Genomic DNA, 24,189 nt, shown 5'->3' on the forward strand with positions numbered 1-24,189 from the left:
ATTGGGAATATCATTCTTATTATTTGCATTAAAAGACAAGAAATAGGTAAGCCAAAATCTTTGTTTTCACTGAGCATTTTAATTAAAAAAAAAAAAAATAGCTCTTCAGCAGTTGAAGCAGTTCTTCAGCTTTTGGTTACACAGGCCAAAATTTATTGCAATTAACTTGATCAAAAAATGTACTTTCTTTAAATTCTTTCCACACCCCTGCTACGCTCATATAATGTTATAATTATTTTTGTTTTTTGTTCATGTTTAATCCAAGTATAATCCTAATCTTTTGTGTTGTGGCATCTGCTCCGGAAGCAAGAAAAAAAAATATAGTAAGTATTTCACCTATTATTTTTTTTTTTTTTTTATTTATTTATTCTCCTTTCAGATTTCTGGGATTTCAGTCGATCTTCAACGTGCGATGAAAAAAATGAGAAAAGCTGAGAGAGGAGAGCCAACAAGAGCGGCCGGGGCGAACTTACGGGAAAGGTCATTTGCTTAGGTCACATGATCAAATTCTCAACGATCATTGGTCGGTTGCGGGACTCTACGGTGGCCACGGCAAGGAGCGCTTGCGGCGCCTGCGCAAACTGATCGAATTCATTATTGTAACTTTCATCGCTCCATCGCTCAACGTCTGAAGTTTTTCTAGACGCACGGAATGACTATTTTCTCCGATGAATCTACAGCACCTCGGCCCTGAGTAGCTCTCAACGCAAATATAAATTCTCAGGTAATAATTTACATAAAAAACTTCCACTCTCTAGGCAGAAAAATTCGAATTTCGGCCCCTCATCTGGCGGTTTGCAAACCACCGCCCGAGCTCCGTATCCGCAGCGTGGCGTTGAGCCTTGAGCCATTCCCATTTGGCCGTTCTCTGACCTCGGTGTTTATTTTTGCAACAAAAAAGTTTCTCTATTTGCTTTTTCGGATCTACTGCTGCACTGAATTAAGTAGGTTTGGGCTCTAGTGAGTCATTAATTGCTTTGGGGCAACCTCCCAAATGGCGGCCACGGTTCGCCTGCTTCACGGGGCCTTCAAATGGCGGCCGGCCAAGCTCCGGCGGCCACCAAATGGCGATGGCGCACCTCTCAATCCAATCGGCCTCTTTGCCTTTGCTCTGTCGGTTTGATGCCGCAGTTAGCAGTTGAAGAAAGCTTTATGTATTTCGTTGCCATTTTTTGCAAATTTTTTTTTGCAAGTTTTAAATTTTGCGTTTGATAGTTTTATTCGTTTAACGTTATTTCTTTGTTTTATAAATAAATTTGAATTTTTTGTGTTTCAGCCACCATGGCGAGTCAACAGTACTCGTTACGATGGAACAACTACGTACGGCACATGACAAGTGCGTTTGAATCTCTTCGAAGTGACAGAGACTTGATCGATGTCACCCTCAGCTGCGAAGGAAAGAAAATCCCAGCCCACAAAATGCTGTTGTCAGCATGCAGTTCCTATTTCAAAGACTTATTCAAGGTACATGCTCATTTTTAATTTAAAATTTTTTATTTATATATATTCTATATTAAATAATTTTAGGGATTAATCAATAAAAAAACGTTAAATTTTATTCTCAGGAGAATCCTTGCCAGCACCCCGTCATTATTTTCCGAAATGTCACATTCGATGATCTCATGGCATTGGTCGATTTTATGTACAACGGGGAGGTCAACGTCGAGCAAGAACAATTAGCATCATTCCTCAACACAGCTGAACTGCTTCAAGTACAGGGTCTCACAAACAGCAGTAAAGACCAAGAGAAAGTGAAAAAGACTGCCAAAGAGGTATAAATAATTGTTGTTCTTCCATTGAAGCATGTATTTACTAATCATCAAACAGGATGAAAGAGTACCTGCCTCTGGTTCTCATTTTGAGGAGGACGTGGAGGAAAGAACATCAACGCCAACGAGGAGTGGGCCTCCTGCGGCCAAGAAGAGAAAATGGCAATCGCCAAATAGAACAGAAAGTCCAGCAGCAGTCCTCGAATCCCAAACTGCACAAGGTTTGTTTGCTTGCATTTTTTAGTTTTATTGAGGGGGAGGGGGCACTTTCCTTCTAGGATGGAATTGCACTCAGCATGGTTCTCCTGGAAGAATTTTTGCAGCTTAACCTACATCAAGTATTGTAATTTCAGGAAGTGCGGATGGGGATGAGGATGTGCAGTCAATTGAACAAGTGCCTTTAAAAACAGAAACTCCAGATTACGACGAAGACGAAGATATACAGGCAGGATCTGGTGTTGATGACACAGCAGATGAACAGGACATTGTACAGAAACTTCAGAAAAGTGATCAACTTGTGTTAACATCCAACCGCAATAGGACTTCCAACAATGAACATTCTCTTTTTGGCAACAACTCCGTGGACATGGACTCTGGTAGAACTATTGAAATATTTTCAGCTTGTATTTTGTTGCTCACTGTGAATGTTAATGCAGGTGATATGAGCAGTTTCGGAATGGCAGGACCATCGAACGAAAGCATGGGTCAGGAGGGAATGCAAGGTAGGCAAACAAAATCTTACTACTTTCCAGGCGTGATTCATTTTCCTCCAAACCCCAATTTTTTTTCCTTGGTTGGACTTGCATTTCCTTAATCGAAATCACACTACTGGCTGGACTACTCATTTGGGTAGACTCACTCTTGAACGTTCCCTTGTCCGTACTCTAAAGCTACTAAAATTACTTCAAAAGAATCATAAAATTCATTATAATGCTCTCTATCTAGTATGGCTTTTGACATACTTAAGGAAATCTTAAATTTTTTTAAAAACCTATTTTACTAACATTAACTTGTAAATCAAATGTTTCGGCTTGGTGGAAGGTAGGCTAGGCTAACTACCAAGTGTCTCCAACTCTCTGAAGTATGAGCTGCCATCCTAGATTACAAAGATATTGTAATTTAATATTTTATACAGATATATGACCTTTGAAAGTTTAAAATTATTTTCCTGATTGGATTTCCAACTAAAATTATTAGTTTCTTATTTTATTTAAAATTTAAATTATCTTTTATTTAAACTCCAATCAAATATTATTCACTTCCCATTGCTTAGAGTACTGACACATGTAAAATGAATCTCGCCTTTTATGTTGTGATGTGTGCTAGTTTTCATTAATTTTCTTGGGCATACTTATTTGTAATCCACCAATGCTACCAGCAATACCATACTGAACTCTTGATATAAAATTAGTTTACAAAAATAGGCAGGCAGTTTGCGATGCGTTGCCAAATTTGGGTCCGAAAAAATTGGCACCGTAGCAAGCATAATGAAATTTAATATTTTGGTTTCTACTTATTTAAAAAAGACTGCCCTAAAACAGAGAAGGAGTTGATTAAATTCCACACTACAGAGGGGCAAAAATAAAGAGCGTAATATAAAAGAGCTATAGACCTGATTTGACATTAACCCGCACACTTGTTTGATTTCTATTTAAATTAGCAATGATACCAGTGTCCAATTTTAAAGGCTTTCGTTTTGCAGGTTTATTGTGGCGGAAAGAGCGCAAAACGAAAGTATTCGAAACAGTTAAGGGCACATATCAGTGCAGCGAGTGTGGGAATTCATATTTGACGAAGAATCAAGCCTATTACCACTTTTACCACACACACGAGGGGAATAGTCCGTGTTTGTATGGTCGCAAAACGAAAGTAAATGACTTGAAAAACGGCCTCTTTGAATGTGGTGAGTGTGGACAAAAATTTGAGACGAAGAGCAAGGCCTATTATCACACGCGATTTCACGACATCCGGTCTGAGAATGTCTGTGGCCTTTGCAAACGGCAATTCAGCACCCTCGGCAACTTGCAAAATCATGTCAAAAACTTCCACCAGTTTGGCCTGTGAGAAAAAGGCCCATTTGTGATTTGAACAAAGCTTTATCATTTTTAGTTGCAGTATTTTCTCTGGCTTTTGTTATTAGCATGTGACGGCTTTTTTTCTATTGAAATTTTTTACTTATAGGAATCAAAGATGTATTACAAAAAAACGAATGAGATTATTATTTATTTGATGAAATTTACAACGTAGGCTTCCGAATCGTGTAGCACAATATTGTGAACTTATATACTCAATAATAAATAGTATACTTTTACGCTCAAAAGCTCAAACATAATTTTTTCATTGGTAGAAAAATCATAAATATATTTCTCTTGATAAATCCCAATTTTAAACTAGGTTTTTATTTTAAATTTGCAGAGCCAGAAAGAATGATTATTGCTCCCCTGGCTGACATGAGCTCTTTTGAGGATCCTTTGGGTAATTTAGAAATGTGCGTTAAACAAGAAGAACCGTTGGCTAATGCGAATTCGATGGAAAAAGTTCTTGTAGTGCAGTTGGAGAAAAGTAGAGAGATTGACAAACTTGCAAGAAAGGCACTCAAGGATCCAGATCCTTTGCTTTTCACTTTGCCTGATGGAACTTTTCAGTGCCTCAAATGCGATGCCACTCACACTAGCAAAGATACTGCGCGGCGTCACGTTTCTAGGAATCACCAGTTCTCTCAGACCTGCATGGTTTGCTTCAAACAATTTAAACGCAAGAAGACGCTCCGAAATCACTTGCTAGAACATGCAGGTCTTGTCCGATGCAAATTGTGCAACAAAAATTTCAAAAGCATTGCTCAACTCAAGCTGCACTTTGCAAAACACAGAAAGAGAACCAAGAAATGATTTTTTTCCTGAACACCAATAACATGTTCAATATCATTGAATAAATCAAGCCAATTTATTACACGTTAGGGCTATTGCTTTTACTCTTTTGTGATACGTTTTAAGCAAATAGTACTGATACATTATTGATTTGTATAACCATTGTAAGTTTTCATTAAAATTTCAAATAAATTTATTCAATTTCACACGAATATGAAGTTTTTTTTTTTTGACAAGTCTAGCTTCACAGACTAACTGTTAGTCTGTGTCTAGCTTAAAACTACTTATTCAATAATATTTTGCCAAACGCTGGTGTTGAAGACAACTTAGTGAAGCTTGTATGCAAATTTGAACACAATTCTCATCATTGCGTCTATTCTATGCATGTATTAGGTACAAAATTGGGTCAAAATTTGAGTAGGTTTTGCACCGACAGCAGCGTAACTTTGGTTGAGTCAAGAATTTGCTGCTCATACACAAACATGGGGGCTCTTTGTTGCCCTTCCACTGCAAATATTTGGACACTTGGCTTTTACAATATGAAAGTGCCTGAAGTAAACAATTATATCTTACAATTAGCTTGAAAATTAATGGCACTACTTATATTTTGTGCTTGAAACAATCGTTTCACACAAATTGAGGCGCCCCAGGGTTTCAATTTAGTACAAAATAAGACTCCTAGCAATATGTGAAATATACATCCCTTAAAGTTTATCTATCCATTAAGTACGTACCCCTTGACATAAAACAATGTATGTCAAGCAAGTGTTGCATAATATTTATATTTGACTTTCTGGTGGCTCTACTTTGTTCAGCAATTATTTTTTCCCCAAAAATTTGATGCAAACTATGTGATTATTATTATTTGCACAAATAAACTACAATATGAAACAAGAAAAGAGCCAACTGATGGGCTGATTATTGTTGCAGTCTCGCATGAGTCCGAGGAGGAAACGCTGGGCGAATTCGTGCTAGTTTCACAATTAAACGCAGACCGCAAAGTGTATAGCGAGGCAAAGATGAGTTTGCGAGATGGCAGATACTTTTGCGGATACTGCAAAAAACACTACTCGGACCGGTCAAAGTGCCGAACGCATATTGACTCGCACCTGGGCAAGGCCACTTGCTTCATTTGCCAAAAGACCCTGAGCAATTTGGTCAACCTAAAGCCGCACCTGCTCACGCACATCCAAAAAATGCGGTGCAAAATTTGCGGCCAGTTCTTTGCATATTGGGGGTTGAAGAAACATGCCAAAGCTGAACACAACGCTGACCCTAAGGATATCGAGCAATTTCTAGACAATCAAAGTGTGCAAATTGTCAGAAATATCTCTGCATTCAACGAGCCTGATGGCGATTTGAAGCTGGGAAGGGAATTTGAAGAGATAAACCGCTTGTACAATTTTTAGTAAATCTAAATAATAACATTTTATAGAATCTGGAATTAAAGTTTTTTTAAGCTAATATAAAGTAGTTGTGATTTTTCAGAAATGATCGTTTAACCAAACATGTTTGTAGCTGAGCTAGAAAGGTCTTGTCAAGGAGGAAGTCACATTCACTAATTAACCTACAGCTTTGCAACTACCATGGGGCAAATTCTGCTGCAGCATTATTTGCGATAGGGAGTAATCAACCAAGCAAGCTTGAAAACACACCGGAAACTCCACCTTGGCAATGCCAAATTTACTCCAAAGGCATGCCCTGAGAAACCACCAATGATCAAATCCTAATGGAGAATACAGCCGCCTGTACTGCAAGGAAGAATTCTCGGAGTCAATTGTGTGCAAAATCTGCAAGAGGAAGATCAAATCCAACTACTTCAGCGCATGCATCAGTTTATGCTTCCATTATTTGAAAAATTAACACGGCTGAAGAAGTCTTGTTTAGAGAAAACGCTGGCCAAGACAAAGAGGGGCGAACCTGAAGAAAATTTGATATGGCCAATAATTGCCTGATCAAGAGTCATTTAAATGGAGATTAAGTTAATTTTCAAAGACTGCAGACATACATTGAAATTTTAATTAGGTACTTTGAACTTTTAGATTTAAAAGCTCTGAAGAAATGCTATAAAGATTTGAATTAGGGTCTCCGAAAACGCCAAAAATCCCCTTAAAAATAATTAAAAAAAAAAAAAAAAAAAAAAAAATGCAAAATGAAAAGTCACAAATTTTAACGAGCGTTCTTAAATATGCGCTTTCTTTGACTTCATTGCCTGATTGTTCAAAATTCTGAGAGTTGCTTTACATTTTGCAGACCCCGATGAAGATCTCCCGGTTGCATCTGACATGGTGGCAATTCAGCACAGCATTTTTTACGCGGGGGCCAACGCGGACGTGTCTGAGATGAAAGCAAACATGCGAATAATAGAGAAGAATGATAAATTCATTTGTAGCTTTTGCGAGCGCGAGTTCTCTCAGAAGGAGAGTTGTCGGTCTCACATGGCGTCGCATCTCGGGAAAACGACGTGCAACATTTGCAATAAGTCTTTCAGTCGGATAAACGAACTGAACCGCCACCTGGCCGTGCACGAGGGCAAAACGGTGTGCAAAATCTGCTGCAAGGTGCTGAGCAGCGGCAAAAGTCTGAAGCGCCACCTTATTTATGTGCACGGCGCTGGACAGCACAAGCAAATCCGAGGCGAAGAAGCCAATGACTCTCATTGACTTAATTGTGATGTGACCTCGATTTAATTTTTAACGAAAAAATCATCTTCTGTGTCAGCAAGAAATAATTCTCAGACCTGTAGAAAACATTCCTGATCCGTCTTGAATTTATACATGAAATATAAAAAGAAGGAAAAATAAATGCTCACTATTTTCATTCAGGTGTCTCGTCAGGTACCGATACTTTTAACAAAGAGGTTGAGAAAAATTGTTTCCCAGCTCAATGTAAATTTTATATTATATTTCCTCCAATAAGTGATTTGCAGAAATAATTTTCAACAGGCAAATTTTTGTTGTTGAATATTGTGAGAGTAGGGAATTTTTTTGAAAATTATTTGGCTCACTGGCATTTTTTGCAGTGCATCCATTGCCCGGCCAGTTGAAGATGGAACCAAATGAAAAATACTCGATTGCCGTTTATCTCGATCCACTGTCCAGCGCAAACACTACCTTGGAGCCGAGGGACTTAAAAAAAGTGATAACGAGCTCGCAGATCGGCCGGCGCGGCAGCCGCTTCCTTTGCAAAGTGTGCGGCCGCGACTTTGGGTGCCGCAAGCACTGCTACTCGCACCTTGCGCAGCACTCGGGCCACACCACGTGTCGTGTGTGCCTCAAGAGTTTCAGCACAAAGGGCAACCTGAATTCGCACATGGCTATCCACCTAGGCAAGAACAAGTGCGGCTTGTGCGAAAAAATCTTCAGCACGCCCACGCTGCTGACCAACCACCTGGCCATGCACCAGGGCAAGCACAAGTGCCACAAATGCCACAAGTCGTTCAGCGCCAACTTCAACCTGAAAAAGCACATCAGGGTCGTGCACTCCTCAAAACTCGCAGACTCTTGAAATTAACGCCAAAAATGATTTTAATAATTGCCATTAAAACTGATAAAAGTGTAGTGAAACCGGGAAACGGAATTGTTTTATTTAGGAAAGGATATCAACACAATTTAAAATCACGCTATGATCTGCAATAAAAGATATGCTATATTGAAAAAGAATTGAAAAATATCAAATCCAATGCGCCAATAATGATCTGAATTTGAAATAATTTAAAAAATGAAGAAAAAATAGTTCAAAATATCAGGTAAAATTTTCTATCAATTTTCAAGATTGAATGTTGGAATGCAGAAATAATTAAATCTAAAACTCTAATAATCAGTATCTTCGCGGTGGCTTCTTTCGGATGATTAAAAAAGTATATTGGAAGGGCACGTTTTGTTTTTCTGGCGGGGCACTGAGAGCAAAAAGCTGAAGAGCTAATCGGAGGCGCTTTTGGTATTTTCAGATGGACCGGATGTGCATTTCCTTTTGTCCGGCGGGTACGAGTCGTCGGTGACGGCGCGAGGCAAAATCATTGCGGCCGAGGGCAAATTCATATGTTCGGTGTGCAATCGCACGTTCTCGCACAAGCGGTCGTGCTGGACGCACATGGCCATGCACAACGGCCGCACCACGTGCACCGTGTGCCATAAGACGTTCAGCAGTCTGTCCATCTTGAGGGCGCATTTCGCAAAACACGAGGGCAAAACCATGTGTCCGATCTGTAAAGTGACCGTCAGCACCGCCAAAAGCCTCAAGCGCCACATGTCCAGCGTCCACAACATCCACGACGAGTTTAAGGAGTTCAAGGATGAGGCCAGCTCGTAGCAAACGATTTTGTTATAACTCTAAATTTCGTGGCTCAAATCAGTGCAATACGAAGACGCAGCTGCTTATTCTTGTTTTATTGAAAAATAATAAATTCACCGAGGGGTGAACGGAATTAACTTTTTAATTCGTGATTTGTCGGACGAATTTTTTATGCATATTGTTGATTTGTTTAACGTGGGGAATACTATATAATATATACGACTGAGGCAATTAATGCAATACAATAACAGTGTAATAATGTTGTATACCTTAATTATGGACAGGAACGCTGGCCTTCTACGCGAGGAAAAGAAATACATGCTAGATTAATTGTTGTGCCCCTTTGATAGCTTACAAGCACAAAATTATTTGAAAACAGTAAGAATGTTGGGAAAAAGGATTGAATTTGCGTTTTATCATGTTGGAGAATCAAAATAAAATAAATTGCTTAAGGAAATATTTATAAAAAATGGTCTAATTTGCGCAAATGAATCAACATCGAGTGAATTAATTTAATATAAATTGAATTATCAAAAAACGAAACGTTATTACAATCATTTATGTTCAAAATCGGCGATTTAAATGCATTCAAATGTTAAAGATGGAAATTATTACGATTATTCATATTTTAATTTTAACTTTTCTGAGAAAATTGAATTTAAATCTTAATAAGCATGAGATTTATATTTCAAAATAAAAAAGAACTCGCCCTCGGGGTTGTAAATTTTGGAAAGGAAATCACAGCACTGATAGTTGCTGATTGTTTGTTAATTTGGTTTCAGGGGATCTCGATTTGGGCGAGTTCGTAGTAAGAGACGAGGAGGAGGAGGGGTCGAAGTTGAGCTTGGCGCAGTTGGAGGCCGCGGGGGTTACAATGGTGGAGGCGGCCAACGGCCGCTTCCTGTGCGGCGTGTGCCACCGGGACTACACGAACAAAGGCGCGTGCGTGTCGCACCTTCAGACACACGCAGGCCACACGACCTGTGGCGTCTGCGGCAAAACGTACAATTCGATGGGTGACCTGAAAAAGCACCTCAAGGTGCACCAGGGCAAAACCGTGTGCCCCATCTGCGGCAAAGTGTGCAGCCGCATATCAAACCTGAACGCTCATTTGCGAAACGTGCACAAAGTGAACGCGACGAAATCGTGAAAACTAAAAATGCTGACAGTGAATAGAAAGAAGTTAGATTATTATTTTTCTGTTCATTTAAAATGAAACAATGTCGTTTCGCAAAAATCAATGAAAATTTCTGATCACTTGTTGACGCTGCTTTCATAATGGAACTGAGCTGCAAATAAATCTTAAAGTGGGTTCTCTTTGAATAAATTATTTTATTGCTGTTGGAAATTATTTTTGAATTGTTTTGTAAAAATTAATTAAGCTTTAAAAAACATCTGAGCTATTATTATCATATTATTTGTTATACGTCAAATTATAAATCTTTAAAGTATTGAATTGATTCTTATTTTGTTCTTTAATTTTCTTTCTTCAATCTTAAAAGTTGAATACTATTAAAATTTAAAAAGTTACAAAATCATAAAGCGCCGAATTTCCACTTTTGCAAATGGAAAATCAGAATGATTTCAAAAAAATAAATCTCATTTAAAATGAAGTAATAAATTTGAAGTTCTATTCTGGTCCTGCGTGTGCTGTTTGAAAATTGACTAAAAAAATCCGATGAGATTGGTTCGCTTGCTAAAGTATGCTTGAATTGCCATTTGCAGAGGACGGAGTGGTAACGGTGACGTATGAGTCGTGCGCCCAGTGGGTGCAGCAGGAGCAGGTGGAGGCAGCGGTGCTGCTGCCGCCTCCGACAGCCGAGAACGGCCAAGCACAGAATATTGAGGTGGTCAAAGTTGACGGCCGCTTCTTCTGCTCGCTTTGCCACAAGAATTATGCCGACGTAAACAGCTGCGCGATGCACGTGCGCTCGCATTACGGCATCAACGCGTGCCACATCTGCCAAAAATCATTTGCGCGAAACGAGAACCTGCGGCGCCACTTGCAGAAACACGCCGGCTCCATTCAGTGTCCCCGGTGCAGCAAAACCTTTGGCAGCAAGTACACGCTCAAGTCGCATGTCAAAAGTTGCAAGAGCTAACGCGATAACAAAATTCCGAGGAAGGAAAGAACTTCATCAATTTTCTTAAGCGACTCTCATTCTAAAAAAAGTAATGTTCAATAATTTTTGAATAAATTTGTGACCTAGAATTGCCAAAAATTGAATCTGTTTTTAGCCCAAATATTTTTAAGGAATTTCAGTAAGAACTAGCGTAAAATATGAAATTGAAAATAACAAATAATTATAAATTATAGCGATTTATTGAAGAAAAATTTAGGAAACGTAAACAAACATTTTTGTTACAATATACTACCAATAGCGATTAAATAAGGGATTGCGGTGCGATGTCGGTTCGAAGCTCATACCTGGGGTGCTTTTTGGAAGAAATCTCGGGATTGGAAATGTCATTAATATTGCAGCAAACACCTCTGGACACATAATTGCTGAGAAATCGGCTCTGGTTTCCACCTTTTCGGTCCATAACAAGCCTTCAGCATGCGGCTAATCAAAGTCCCCAATGGTGAGGCAACACAGTTAAAATTTTTGAAAATAAGTGCACCGCGGTTAGGAGGCGAGTTTATGATTGTGGGACATTGGAAGCTATTTATTGAAGAATAAAAATCAGGAAATTTAGATTTTTTGTGCTTGAAGAAAAAAAAACACATACAGGATAAAACTCACTTTCCATGAACGTCTCCAGGAGTTGCAACTTCCTCACTTGAATATTTTTAGTTACAAGTAATATTTATTGATATATCAAAGAAGCAATCTCTGCCCATATCAAGATAAAACAACCATAAATTTCAAATAGCATGAATAATGAAATTTTGAACGACTTGTGAAGTTCTCACTTCGCAACACATTGCTGCTTTGGGAAATATTTGCTAATTTAGGATTTCCCTCTACCTGCTTAATTTTTTCTCTAGATAAAATTTTTTTTTATTCATTGAAGTGATGAACTCAAAAAAGCTAAAAATATCAATTATGATGCCAAAAATTTGTTTCTTTTTTCCAATAATTAAGTCCTTCTTGCCTCACTGATGAGAAATAATACATAGTCATAATAATATAACACCGGTTGTGGGACCAAACTGATATGATGAAAGTCAAAGAAAATTTTGCAACAAACGCTTGAGAATCAAAACTCATGTTTGCTGATGGTGGTTTCCTTTCTTGCAGATGTGATTGCGAAATTGCGCGCCAAATGGGAAGGAGCCGACGCCGCCGGCAGGCAGCTCAAGCCCAAGTTTTACATAATTGAGAAAAACGGGCGCTTTTCATGTAACGCGTGCAAGAAAGATTACTCGGATAAGAACAATGCGAAGAAGCACTTGCGCTCGCACGCCGGCGAGACGACGTGCCACATTTGCCACAAGTCGTTCGGCACCGTGCCCCGCCTCAATTACCACCTGGCCATGCACGAGGGCAAGACGCGCTGCCCCGTATGCTTCAAAGTGTTTGGCTGCGTCTACAGCCTCAAGGGACACCTCAAGTCTGTCCACCGTCTCCACTGAACTGATCCCTGCCTCAATCGATTGTGCACCAACTTCTCTGTGCACCAAGCTCGAACAATTCAATTTAACTTTCTTAATTCAAAATTTTGCTGGCTTTTCAAGTGATATCTTTCTGATGCAAAAGACGATCGTATCTGATTTCTGCACATTCAAAGGTGCAATTAAATTTTCAGGAAGAAAAACCCATATTTTTGTCCACTTTCAAATTTTTAACTGTGTCTATAACAAATCAATTCATTTTATTATCCTGAAGAAGTCAAAATAGCTATTATTCTTCATTTGTTGTAGGCAATTTTTAATTTCAATAGTTGATGCAATTTTAAGAAATGAAAAATTACTGAAAATTGAAAATCTAAATTAATTTCATGAATTTTAAATTAACCTTGGTTGAATAGAATTTGCAAGTCTATTTTATATCTTTAAAAAGATTAAAGTATTCTTGTCTGTGAATTTAAATACCTCTTTGTGCTTTTCCTTTGATTTTTTTTTCTGCTCAAAACTTTTATCTTGAAATTTTTTTCAAAGTTCATCAAATAAGATTCTTATATCTGGGTTGAAATTGGCGTAAAATTGTTCTTCTGTCAAATGCAAAAATTTTATTTTTTTTTTGCATCAAATGTTCTTACACCCTCAATTAGAAAAGCTGATATTTCCTTCTTGTTTGTTCCTAATTGTGAAAACCGATCAGACGAGCAAAAATTTGCTTATGTGCATTTTAGACCTGTATCGATTTTAGTTCCTGACACGGGCTGACACGTCTCCTAACTAGACGTATAAAAATGGTTATAAATTCCTTGGTTTGTGAAACTATTTTTCCTGTACACTAAACGCATCTTGGCAAATGATCCGAATATGCCAAAATATAATTCTCAAATGCGCAAGTTTTAAACTGATCATACTTTGGAGCAAAATGTGCCCGAGTTTTGGGGATTTTGCGGCCATACTTACTTCTGCGTCCTTATAAAAAGGAGAGGTGACTGTGAAAAAAGGAAGTCTTGTATAAGATAGCTAGACTTTGGTGATTGACAGCTTATTTTTCGCTTCCGTAGCAATGGTGTTACTACGTTTAGAACGAACTATTGCTTTTTATATACGCATACTAACATACATATATATGCCATTGGTGGGAATAAATAAAGAGATAGTATACGTGTTAGATTTAGAAAATAAAAATACCGAGTTTTATTTCCAACTTGCGAAGGTTTGTTTTCGTATTAAATATATATATTAAAAAAAATTGCGGAGTTTTGCCCTTACACTAGTTAAGCCTCTAGATTTAAACATGCCCATTTTGATAAGTAGCCAAAGTAAAGTGAGACGTTTTCTGGTGTTTTTGCAGACGCAAAGAAGCGCCGGCCGCTTAGCGCAGAGCAGGAGCCCCGCAATCGCATTTTTCTGTCCGGTCTGCCGTTTGTTGAAATGCGCGCCGTCGAGATAAACGGCCGCTTCCTTTGTAGCTTTTGCGGGCGCAATTACTCGCGCAAAGACGACTGCAAGACGCACATGAAGTCGCACCTTGGCAAAACCACGTGCAGCGTGTGCAGCAAAACCTTTTGCACGGTGTCACACTTAAAAAAGCACATGGAGATGCACTCGGGACGCACCAAGTGCGCCGTCTGCGGCAAACTGTTCAGTAGCGTGGGCAACCTGCAGACCCACCTCAGGGTCGTCCACAACACCTTCTGAGAGCCAACACATCTTCCTGCACTGACGTGCGCCAAAATCCCACTTCAACCCTCCTCATTTACGTTTTGCATTTTTTTTTTTTTAGTTTTAATTTTAGAGAGAAGAAAAACTCTACAATGACTTTGATCGCATCAATGCAAAGTTTTCCCCCAAAGAAATGATTCAAACTTTTTGATAAAGAAATTGAAAACCTCATATTAATTTTATTTCCTAAATATAATTTAAACTTTTAATTTGTCAAGGGAAAATTTCATGATACCCAATTGCGATTTTTATATGTTCAATAGGGTCATCTAGTAGAGCTCACTCAGATTTTAAATATTAGTTCTTTCTCCTCTCTGGAAGGAGTGGAAGTTTATTATTATCATAAAGCAAAACAATTTTTTCGTTATGTAAAAAACTGAAAATTACTGAAATGTTGAAGTCATTTTGTTGAACCTATAAAAATATAAGATTTCGGCCCTTGATTTTCAACCTCCTGATAAATTAGCAATGTATCGTAACATTAAGTATTGAAAAGGCCAAAAAGAAAGAAGTGGAAAAATTTATTCGAGGCCAAATCCCAATTTTGAAACCTGACGCTGTGTATACAATTAATTAATCGATAAAATGCAGGCCAGATGTGATCCTTATGATTCAGTGGATTAATTTCTATAAGAAAATGCAACTATATTACATATATACAATATTTAGATAACAATATTATACGAGAGAGAATAAACATATTCGCGCCTCTCCATTGTCACGTTGAGCATGACATGATGTCTAGTTGGAATCAGTATGTAAGCAATTACGTAGATATCGATGTTTTATATAAAAGCACAAGTAATATTGTTTCTGTAGTGATTAGTGTTGATAGCTTCTAATTTTGTAAGTGCTTGTTCATTAAAACTCAGGAACCCAATATTGTACAACCGAGCCACATTTTATTTTGTTCAAAATCCTAGATAAAATTTAATTATTTAATTTAATTAATATTAAGTTAAGCGAGTCGCGCGAGTTAAGATAAAATAAAATGAACGGGATGAGTTTTTCTTTGTAGCAAACAGCTGCAGGCGGTCAAGCGCGTTGGCAGCTTCTTTGCCGCGACGCATTCGTCACTGAAAAATTTAAAATTTTGCAGCTCTAGGAGAAGCCATCTTTCTCAATGCGCTATGCAAAAAGCACCTGAACCAAAAATACGCCCTTAAGCAGCACCTTTTCAAGGTACTCAAAGACCTGCTTCACGTGAAATTACAAAAGGTTATATGTCGAACAGAATAAAATTAAAGCTAATACTGTAATTCATTTAAGTATATTGCTTTGCAAAAACAAAAATATGCAAGTAAGGTGTTAAATAACACGAATTGAGAACCTTGTTGAAAAAGCTTGCTTAATAACTTCTTTACTTAATTATTGAAAATCTACGCTTTTCTCCCTTGCCTGGCTGGGAAGGGCAAGTTCTGCTGAAACTCGGGTTCCCAATAACACTGGCTAGCAGATAACATGGGTGCACCAGGGCCACATTGGAGCCCAGCTGCTTATTTTTATCAATATTTATTGATTTGTGGCACCGTCCTCTGCAATATAATTCTCTACGGCGGCCACCCATTTGCAATTTGGTCAAATTGCCTCTCTTCCGGGGACTTTTATTTGCCCTGTGAAGCCTATCATATATGCAGGAAAGGTGGAAATTTAGCAAGTCACGATAGGCGGTCATCCATCCAAGCACTGACTGCACAAACTGCTTAAATTTGGTGATCTAAAAAATGCATAATTAATATTAAAAATATTGTTGAATGCCCAATTCACTGAAGCCTTTGTAATTTTTTTTTCTTTCATTATTATATTTTTTTCAGTCTTTTTGCTTTTATGAATTATGTAGACAATGAATTCGGTTCGCGGAGAGGCACACACTAATGGGCTGTGGCTTTTTGCAGAGGTGCTGCGACCGCTGTGGAGCGATAGTGAAGGCAAATACTTGTGCAGCCAGTGCGGCGCCAAATTCATGCACAAAAGTTCGTGCATGCGGCACTTTGCAGTGCACGAGGGCCGCTCCACGTGTCCGGTGTGCTTAAAGAACTTGTGCCACCCCGACGCCCTCAAGAAGCACTATCTGCGTCACCACGCACCCCCCGCCACACACTATTGAGAGACACACCCGTTCAATCAACCGACCCTACGTAACAATTAAGGATAAACTTAAATATCTGCAAAGCAAGATAAATGAAATGTGAAGAGTTTGCCGAATTTTATAATATAAAAGTATGTGGAAGCAAAATAATTTAAGAAAGTAGGTTAGATATCCAAATTTAGAGTATTCATAATAAATAAATATTACAAAATTTAATTTTTGAAACGATTTGTTCATGGTCTTTTCTGTGAATCAAAATTATAACTAGAAATTAAAAATCATTTAATTTAGTGAACAATCATTTTTATTTCGGAAAGCTTTGAAACCTGCTAAATAAAATCTTAAAATCAGATCAAATTGACTAATAACCTGAACATTGTATATTCTGCCACATATATTATGCTGCCATATTATATTCTATTTGAAAGGGTAATATAGGTAATTTATTCTGAATGCCTGAATACAGTACTTAATAAGAAAAAGTAACTAATTTTAATCATTAATTTTTTTTCTTATTTTTTACAATTATTATAAAAAAATTTGTGTACAGAAACAATAAGAGGTACAAAAAATTTTGTTCAGTACAAGTTGTAAAGTAAGCAAAAATTATGATCAACATTTCGGCAAAATTTTATGAACCTCTTCGCATGCAATCTGTCCTTGTTGTCAGTAAAAAAAGAAAACGAAACAAAAACAAATTCAAATGGAGAGTGCGCGACTGAAGTCTTTTATATTTTTGCAGACTTCATCGGCTTCTACGAGGACTTTTCCAAGGACTTTGCGCATTTCGGGCGCCACGAAAATGAGTGCTGGCAAATCGAAAACGCTTTCTCAATCCCGTCACACCAGTTTGAAATGGTCCACACTCGGAAAGTGCGGCGACGCAGAATTTTTACTGTGACCAAGCAGGTCAAAAAGTTGGTGGCAAACACGTCGCACTTCGATCAGATCACGCTCAAAAACGGTGACAACTGTGAATATTTCTGGGAATCAGGCCGCCCTCGAAGGTCCGTCAGTCTTGGCCAGCCAGAGAAATTACAACCAGTTGTTGATTTGGGCCCCAGAGTTAAAATAACCGGAAAAGAGGATGCACTCAAGGTTGATGAAAATGTGCCAAAAAAACGAGGACGTAAACCCAAAGTCAAGGAGATTCAGAAAAAGAAACCCGGCCCAAAACCAAAAATCAAAACCGAATTTCCTGATACGGATCAGAAACTAGCAATTGAAAAAATTGAGAGGAAAAAGCCTGGTCCGAAACCTAAAGTCAAAATTCAAAATGAATCTGATGTTAAGTGCCATATGTCGCCAGAAAATAAAAAATCCAGTCCGGAACCTGCGTACTTGGGCAGGGCCGAAATTGGCAAACTGAGGGACGTGCTTCGTTTGAGGGTGGTGGTGCGCGATGGAAACTTTCTATGCAATAAGTGCGGCCGGGAATTTGCAAAGAAGAGACACTGCCTGATGCACCAAAATACGCACCGCTTTAAATTCTGCTGCCATCGCTGCAAACGCAACTTCTCTTCCAAAGGCCGTCTTGCGTATCACAAGAGGAGTATCTGCCAAATAAATAAGAAAAGTGAAAAGATAAAGGAAATTGAAAAACAGACTGCTTAGTGACTTTTCAATCTATATTGACATCAAATTGTATTCCACACCGTGTGTAATTACTAATTAGTATACTTATTACAACCTGATGGAAACGATAAAAAATTTTCTGTTGAAAAAGTGGCTTCATTTTTTTACAATCCCTTAGGTAGTGATGTTAAAATAAATAAAAAAATAGCATTTTTTACAGGACTGGTAAATAAATTTACATGATTACTGCAATGCTAACTATATATGAACTAATTTAAATTTGAGTATATTTATACTGTGCAAAACTTGTTTATTTTTAAATTTAAAATAAATTTTAAAAATAAACTAGGGTTTAATTTTCAGCTTGAAATTGATTAGAGAATAGAATTTTAATTAAAAAAAACAAAACATTAATTTTCAAAATTTCTACTTTTCTCTGCAGAAGTTGAGGATGACGTGGAGCTTATTGAGCTAGAAGAAGACTTTGACGAGGAGGATGATGAATTCGGTTACGAAGAGTTTGAAATGTACAACAGCGAATACTACGCCACCTTCCACGGTGAAGAAAATGCATCCAACGTGGATGAAGGCGCGGTTCACCACTGCGAAAAATGCGGAAAATCCTACAAAAGCAAGACGTCTCTCATCCACCACTACAACGTCCACTTAGGAAAAACAACCTGTCCAGTGTGCAATCAGGTGTTCAGCAGGCGGCCCTACATGCTCACTCATTTAAGGTTGAAACACCCGGGTATTGTTGAACCTGCCGCAGTGTAAAGAAGAAGTGGACAAACAATAAAAGTGAATGTACGTAATTTTGTTTAGTGTTTCAGCATCTGCCATTATTATTTTTGTTATTATTGTTTGTTCTACCCAATTGGTTAGTCTGTGATCTGAGAAACACACAATCTCACCGCATTTCATATATTATTTAACCAAATTGGTTCGTGTAGCAAATTAAACAGGTAATTAAAATGAGCTCCCTATATAGACACCTTGATTTGCAAAGCTTAAGGCTGCTTCCATTCTAAGCCAGATTTTTTTCTTTTAATGTAATTATTTTTCTTTTTTTTAAATGCTTTTAATTTATCAAGCATTGAAAGATTTGCTTATATACTATACTTATATTGTATAACTGACAACTAATTTAATAAAATTATCAATTGAAAGCTAAAATCCTAATCAAATTATGTACTGTAAATTCTTTTGCATTAATTAAATATTATTTTTACCATGACATGGATTCAATCACTGTCTATTATTATTTGCTGACTATTTTGTTTTCTTCCTTCAGTTTTGGAGCTCTGCACTGGCAAAACTCTGAATCGATGATTCTGGGTTCGGAGCCGATCCTTTTCAGTACCACTTGTGTGTGGTTTGGGTAACTGACGCTGACTTCTAGAGGACCTCGAGTGAACACAACCTTGTTACCAGACAACGGTCTCAGTTTGACCACGGGTTTGGTGCTGTATCTTGTTGGATGCGCACTCCATCTTGTCTTTCCTTTGGCAGATTTTGGCCTTTCTTTCTTTAACTTTCGGCTCTCATCGACGCTCAAGTCAAAATCTGATTCTCTTGGTAAGATGGCCATTTTTGCTCTCCTCAAATATTCCTGCAAAAAATATAGATCGATATTGTAAAAATTAAATAATATTTTTCTGTTTCACTTGTTTAGGCTGGACATCTTCAAACTCTCTCTGCATCTGTTTGATTCTGCAAGCACTACATTCAGATTTTTTATCCACAAGATCTGGCAACTTCATTTCGTCTTTGATCTTCTTACTTACAGCCAGCTGCCCATAAATTCCAATTCGGCATGGCATACTATTTTTCTTCTCTAGACTGAAATAAAAAATTTTTTTTTGTTAATGCCAATATTGGAGTGAAAATGTGATTATTATTATTATTATATGTCGGTTTAAAAATTCTTCAGAATCTTCAGGTTTTCTTTTTTGAAGATCCTTATTTTTGTATGATTCTTACTGTAACATTGCTTGGTGGTTATTATTATTTATTTTTTCAAATGGTTTGTGAATAGAGAATTTTACTAAGAATAAAAAAAGTATTGTAAGCAAGCTATGTGAGTCCAAATAAGTAGTTAAATTTAAGCACTTTTTTAACACATTTTATTCAACATTTACATATTATTTTGAATTAGAGCAGTTTCAGTAAGATTTAAAAACAAAAAAACAATACATAGAAGAAGTCTTTGTGTGTTTAAATTTATTTTGATATTGTAACACCCCCCCCCCCCAATCTATTCATATTATTTAAAGAATTATATTTTTGAAATTATTTTATTATTATTACGATTGCATGCATTTTTTTTATCATATCATACCTTCTTGAAGGCTCAGTTATCCACTGGTTATCCAACCGGCTTGTTCTCATTATAGCAGTCATCCTCTGCAGCAACCGAATGTTGTCTTGTTTTATTTTCTCAGTACGTTCTTCTTCGCATTGCAGTTTTTTCAGTTTAACAGTTACATGTCCACGGTCTTTAGGAGGTCCCGAGTCGATCACGGGCCTGGCTGATTTTATCTGGAGATTTCACCCAACCAATTAATTAAGTATTGATTTTCTTTTGGATATTTTTTATTCAAAAATTTTACCTTTTCTCTGTGGCTTTTGAAGCGTCGCTGCTGCCACGGAAGTATAAGCAGGTTTTCTCTGCGCTTCAGCATTGAAACGATATTTTATAATTCTTAAGGAAAAATGCAAAAATTGACAAAAAAAATGTTATTGCAGGTTGTATAAATGTGATAAATGTATACTGGCGCAGACTGGCACGGCACTGAATCGCTGAAGCCATGTCTGTTGGCGCCGTTTCCGTGCCAACCACTTATCAGCCAATCAGCGTCCAGAATACATAAACAAATGACTAATGACGATGAGACTCATGAAAATATAAAAATGAAAACAAAACACACGTCATGACATGAGAAAGTGTCCGATGTCCGGCAACTTGTTGAGTTTACCCAAACAAATCAGTCTGATTTTGTCGAATTTGATACGGACGAACACAGGATGTCCTGGGCCGTGGTTCAGAAACTTTCAGACTCGGTTATTTTGGCTGAGGATGCTCGTTTTGAGGAAAGACCATGCGTGGCCGACGATTTCGCCCAAATCGCTCCGCTAATCAACCGAATTTTCGACGAACTGTTCTGCGAGGTGAAATGCATCGGCCAGTTTTCAGTCGAGCAACTATTGGATGATGAAAAATCGGCATTGGTCAGCTTGATTTTGGCTTGTGGCGAGCACTCGGCTAGTCGACCGTGGACATCCAATTTTTCCACCGAGTGCAGCAAGAAAATTCTGATTGAAATTTCTCAAAACGGCAAAGTTTTAGTTTCTCAGCCGATGGTGCTCAAAATTCTGTTGAACTCTATCTGTCCAAAAATGGCCCCTAATTTGTGGAAAAGCAGACCAGCCCTGGTTCAGTGCTTCAGTTGGATCATCTTTCAAATCAAGGTTTATTATTTTGGTTCTTTTTAATTTGTCTGAAATTAATTAAAAATTTCCAATTGCATGCAGTCTCCGACTATTGGTACAAATTTTCCAAGGCTTTTCCCGGCTGTTTTGGTAATTTTGGATGATTGGGAGACCGAGAACAAAATCTTAGGCTGCCAGCTTATGGAAAATCTTGTAGAAAATGTTGTAAGTTTTTTCTTTCTTCACAAATCAAGCAGATTTAACATTTACATAATAATTAATTAATAGACGCGGGCAGAATTGCAACGAAACCAGTACGATCATGTCATTTTTGACATTCTTCAAAGATTGATTTACGAGAGAGAAGCAAAACTTGTCAGAGTGGTTGTGAAGTGTCTCTCGGCTCTTGTCTCAAAAGTGGACCACAGGTTCAACCAGCCCTTTGAGGTAAGATCTTCAATATTAAAAATAGTAAAATTCAATGGTTAGTCATTATTGCAGAAAAGATTTTATATAAATTCAGTGTGCAGTATCATTTTTCTTTGTTGCTGCTGGGAGAGCATTGCCCAGATCCATAACATATTTATTCCATGTAGATTGCATTGTTTAAAATATACATTTGGGTAACTCAGTTAAGCCCTAAAAAGGTGATTTATTGAAAATCTATTTATTTATCCAATACAAAAAGTATTTTAGAAAATTTAACAAATGATTAAACACGACTGTTTGATACAGAAGCAAATTTTCTAACCTTTAAGTCGCTTTAAGTGTTAGAATTAAGCCTACTGCTTGCTGGTTTTTAAATTTAGTTCAATGTAATTAAATACGTCTAGTTTATTATTACAAAATACTAGTCTGAAGATTTCATGATCTTATAACAGGTCCTGTGGCGCAACGGATAACGCGTCTGACTACGGATCAGAAGATTGCAGGTTCGAATCCTGCCAGGATCGAGTTATATTTTTAGATAGAGTAATGATAATAATTATTATTTTTTTAAATAGCTTTGATAAAGGATTTTTTCATTAAATCCCACTAAGATATTAGGTCCTTTAAAAATGAAATAGCAAGAATCACCACACCGTTAAATACCTCCGAAAGTTTGCACAGATCTCCAAAGCGTCAAAGTTCATTTATGTAAATTCAAAATTATGTTATTTCTTTTAGGCCAAATATTTACAAATAAAGCTTTTGGAACACTTTATTTTTTCCTTTGTTAAAAATAAGCTAACGTAAGCGATTTCTGAGTTTCTGTTTGCGTATATTGGGGGCGTTCACTTACCTAGCTGGGTATGCCATGATTTTTCATATTATTTTTCTTTTAGATGGGCCGTTATGACGAGGCACTGAATGTGCTGTTGGGTCAAATGGAGCTGGAACAGGGTCTAGAATTGAGACAAGCGTATGCGGAGTCATTGCCTCTGTATTTGGAGGCTGGATCCATCTGTCTTGCTCTCTGGTCACAGAAAATTCTCAGGATCGTTGCTGAGTACACAACCATTGAAGACGAGTCCGGAGGAATCACACAAAAATATGCCCTTGAGGTAATTAGTATTTTGTTGTCAATTAAATTAATTGAGAGAAAAAAAATTAATGGCTGAAGTATAATAATTTCAGACGCACTATATGATAAATTACATTAATGGAATGTATTAAAATATTAAATAAATAAATAAAACCATCCGCATTCAAGCCTTTCTTCTCATAAATAGCATAGTCAGAAAATGTATCCCTTGCTTCACAGGACTGATTGCAAGATCAAATAATAAATTGAAAATTGATTTGCAGGCGCTGCTGATCTTCCTGAAAAAGACGTGGCCACGTGCCAGCACTTATGCCAGCCAGTCTTTGACCACCGTCTTGAGACTGCTACTAGCCGTGACCAAGGCCGAGCCAGCCATCAAAGTCAACCAGGACGTAAAGTGCCAAATTCTAGAACTGATCCGACAGTGTCTGCAACTGATAAGTTCGGTAGCACCTGAAATGTGCAACGAGCTCTTGGACGGAGTAGGAAAAGTTCAGGCCAACGAGGACTTCCACTCCGTCGTCAACTCGTTCACTGATCTTCGCTTGTGATAGACTGAAACTCGTCTGCTTGGATTTAATTGTTTAATTTATGAATTTCATTTTTGTACATCACAAATTATTGTATATAAAATGTTCCTTTTGTAATAAAAATGACCTAGTATTGCCAAGCACAATGGGAGCTTTTCAATAGATAAATCAAGTGTAATGGAGTAAGGAGAGTTTAAATTCCATTGTAATTGAGGGAAACGGGCTTTGAAAATGAAAACATTTTTTTTACATAAAAGAGAGGAAGAAAACAACTATGTATATGTATAGTTCCTTGATCCCACTTCATTAGCAAGAAAAAAATCTGCAAATTTACTTTAAAAATAAACCAGTCTTTTACATAGAAAAAATTTAAGTAGAAAAAGAAATTAAAGAATAATTTCATCAGGTTTTCTTTGTTTACAAAATTAGAAACTTCACGCAAAAAGTAGGGTGTAAATAAAAAAATCAACAATCAGAAATGAAAGCAGTTAAAAATTCAATTCATTTTATTCATTTATAAATGTTGGCATCTCTTCAACGTCCAATATGTCCGGAAAATTAAAAAAGATGCATCGGCCGGGAATCGAACCCGGGCCGCCCGCGTGGCAGGCGAGCATTCTACCACTGAACCACCGATGCTACGATGTTAAATAACATAGAAAACATAATTTTTATACGTCAAAATAATTCGGGCAAGATTCCTGCAAGATCTGGAAACTGCTGGGATTAACCTGTTGTTCCTTTTTGCAAACATTCTTTTTGTTTAGCGTAAATAAGGTTTTTACCTTCAGATAATTCACAGCAAAAAGGAGTTTATCGACA

The 24,189-nt window shown here is 37.5% G+C and overlaps 3 protein-coding genes and 2 non-coding genes across 18 annotated transcripts; 3 read left to right on the plus strand and 2 right to left on the minus strand.

The window, feature by feature from the left end:
* Window positions 1–562: 562 nt before the first annotated feature.
* LOC132203377 (zinc finger and BTB domain-containing protein 24-like) lies at window positions 563–19,059 on the plus strand. Of its 14 annotated transcripts, none has more exons than XR_009442434.1 (8): window positions 563–724; window positions 1,277–1,464; window positions 1,566–1,772; window positions 1,828–1,990; window positions 2,123–2,365; window positions 2,426–2,491; window positions 16,112–16,436; window positions 17,048–17,178. XR_009442434.1 is itself a non-coding variant. In XM_059631107.1 (8 exons), the coding sequence occupies exons 2-8, from the start codon at window positions 1,282–1,284 to the stop codon at window positions 4,655–4,657; spliced, it is 1,536 nt and encodes a 511-aa protein (XP_059487090.1). In that variant the 5' UTR covers window positions 563–724; window positions 1,277–1,281; the 3' UTR covers window positions 4,658–4,858. The 14 variants fall into 14 exon arrangements, 13 of the variants coding, with proteins under 13 accessions (XP_059487090.1, XP_059487100.1, XP_059487089.1 ...); XM_059631107.1 differs by lacking the exons at window positions 16,112–16,436; window positions 17,048–17,178 and adding exons at window positions 3,472–3,672; window positions 4,185–4,858; XM_059631117.1 differs by lacking the exons at window positions 16,112–16,436; window positions 17,048–17,178 and adding an exon at window positions 18,323–19,059.
* LOC132203380 (uncharacterized) lies at window positions 18,911–20,564 on the minus strand. Its single transcript, XM_059631123.1, has 4 exons — window positions 20,493–20,564; window positions 20,222–20,421; window positions 19,548–19,722; window positions 18,911–19,492 (listed from the first exon to the last, which is right to left on the minus strand). Exons 1-4 carry the CDS (start codon window positions 20,562–20,564, stop codon window positions 19,142–19,144), a joined length of 798 nt encoding a protein of 265 aa, XP_059487106.1. The 3' UTR covers window positions 18,911–19,141.
* Window positions 20,565–20,793: 229 nt separating this feature from the next.
* Window positions 20,794–23,507, plus strand: LOC132203070 (TELO2-interacting protein 2-like). Its single transcript, XM_059630527.1, has 5 exons — window positions 20,794–21,351; window positions 21,415–21,537; window positions 21,601–21,759; window positions 22,638–22,856; window positions 23,101–23,507. Exons 1-5 carry the CDS (start codon window positions 20,908–20,910, stop codon window positions 23,386–23,388), a joined length of 1,233 nt encoding a protein of 410 aa, XP_059486510.1. The 5' UTR covers window positions 20,794–20,907; the 3' UTR covers window positions 23,389–23,507.
* Window positions 22,193–22,265, plus strand: Trnar-acg (transfer RNA arginine (anticodon ACG)). The gene has a single exon. It is a non-coding gene; the product is annotated as a tRNA-Arg (tRNA).
* A 428-nt stretch (window positions 23,508–23,935) lies between the features above and the next one.
* On the minus strand, window positions 23,936–24,006 carry Trnag-gcc (transfer RNA glycine (anticodon GCC)). Its single transcript has one exon. It is a non-coding gene; the product is annotated as a tRNA-Gly (tRNA).
* Window positions 24,007–24,189: the final 183 nt, after the last annotated feature.

This window comes from Neocloeon triangulifer, unplaced genomic scaffold (assembly GCF_031216515.1).
Source record: "Neocloeon triangulifer isolate White Clay Creek 2 clone unplaced genomic scaffold, ASM3121651v1 ptg000017l, whole genome shotgun sequence".
NCBI classification, from domain to species: Eukaryota; Metazoa; Arthropoda; class Insecta; order Ephemeroptera; family Baetidae; genus Neocloeon; species Neocloeon triangulifer.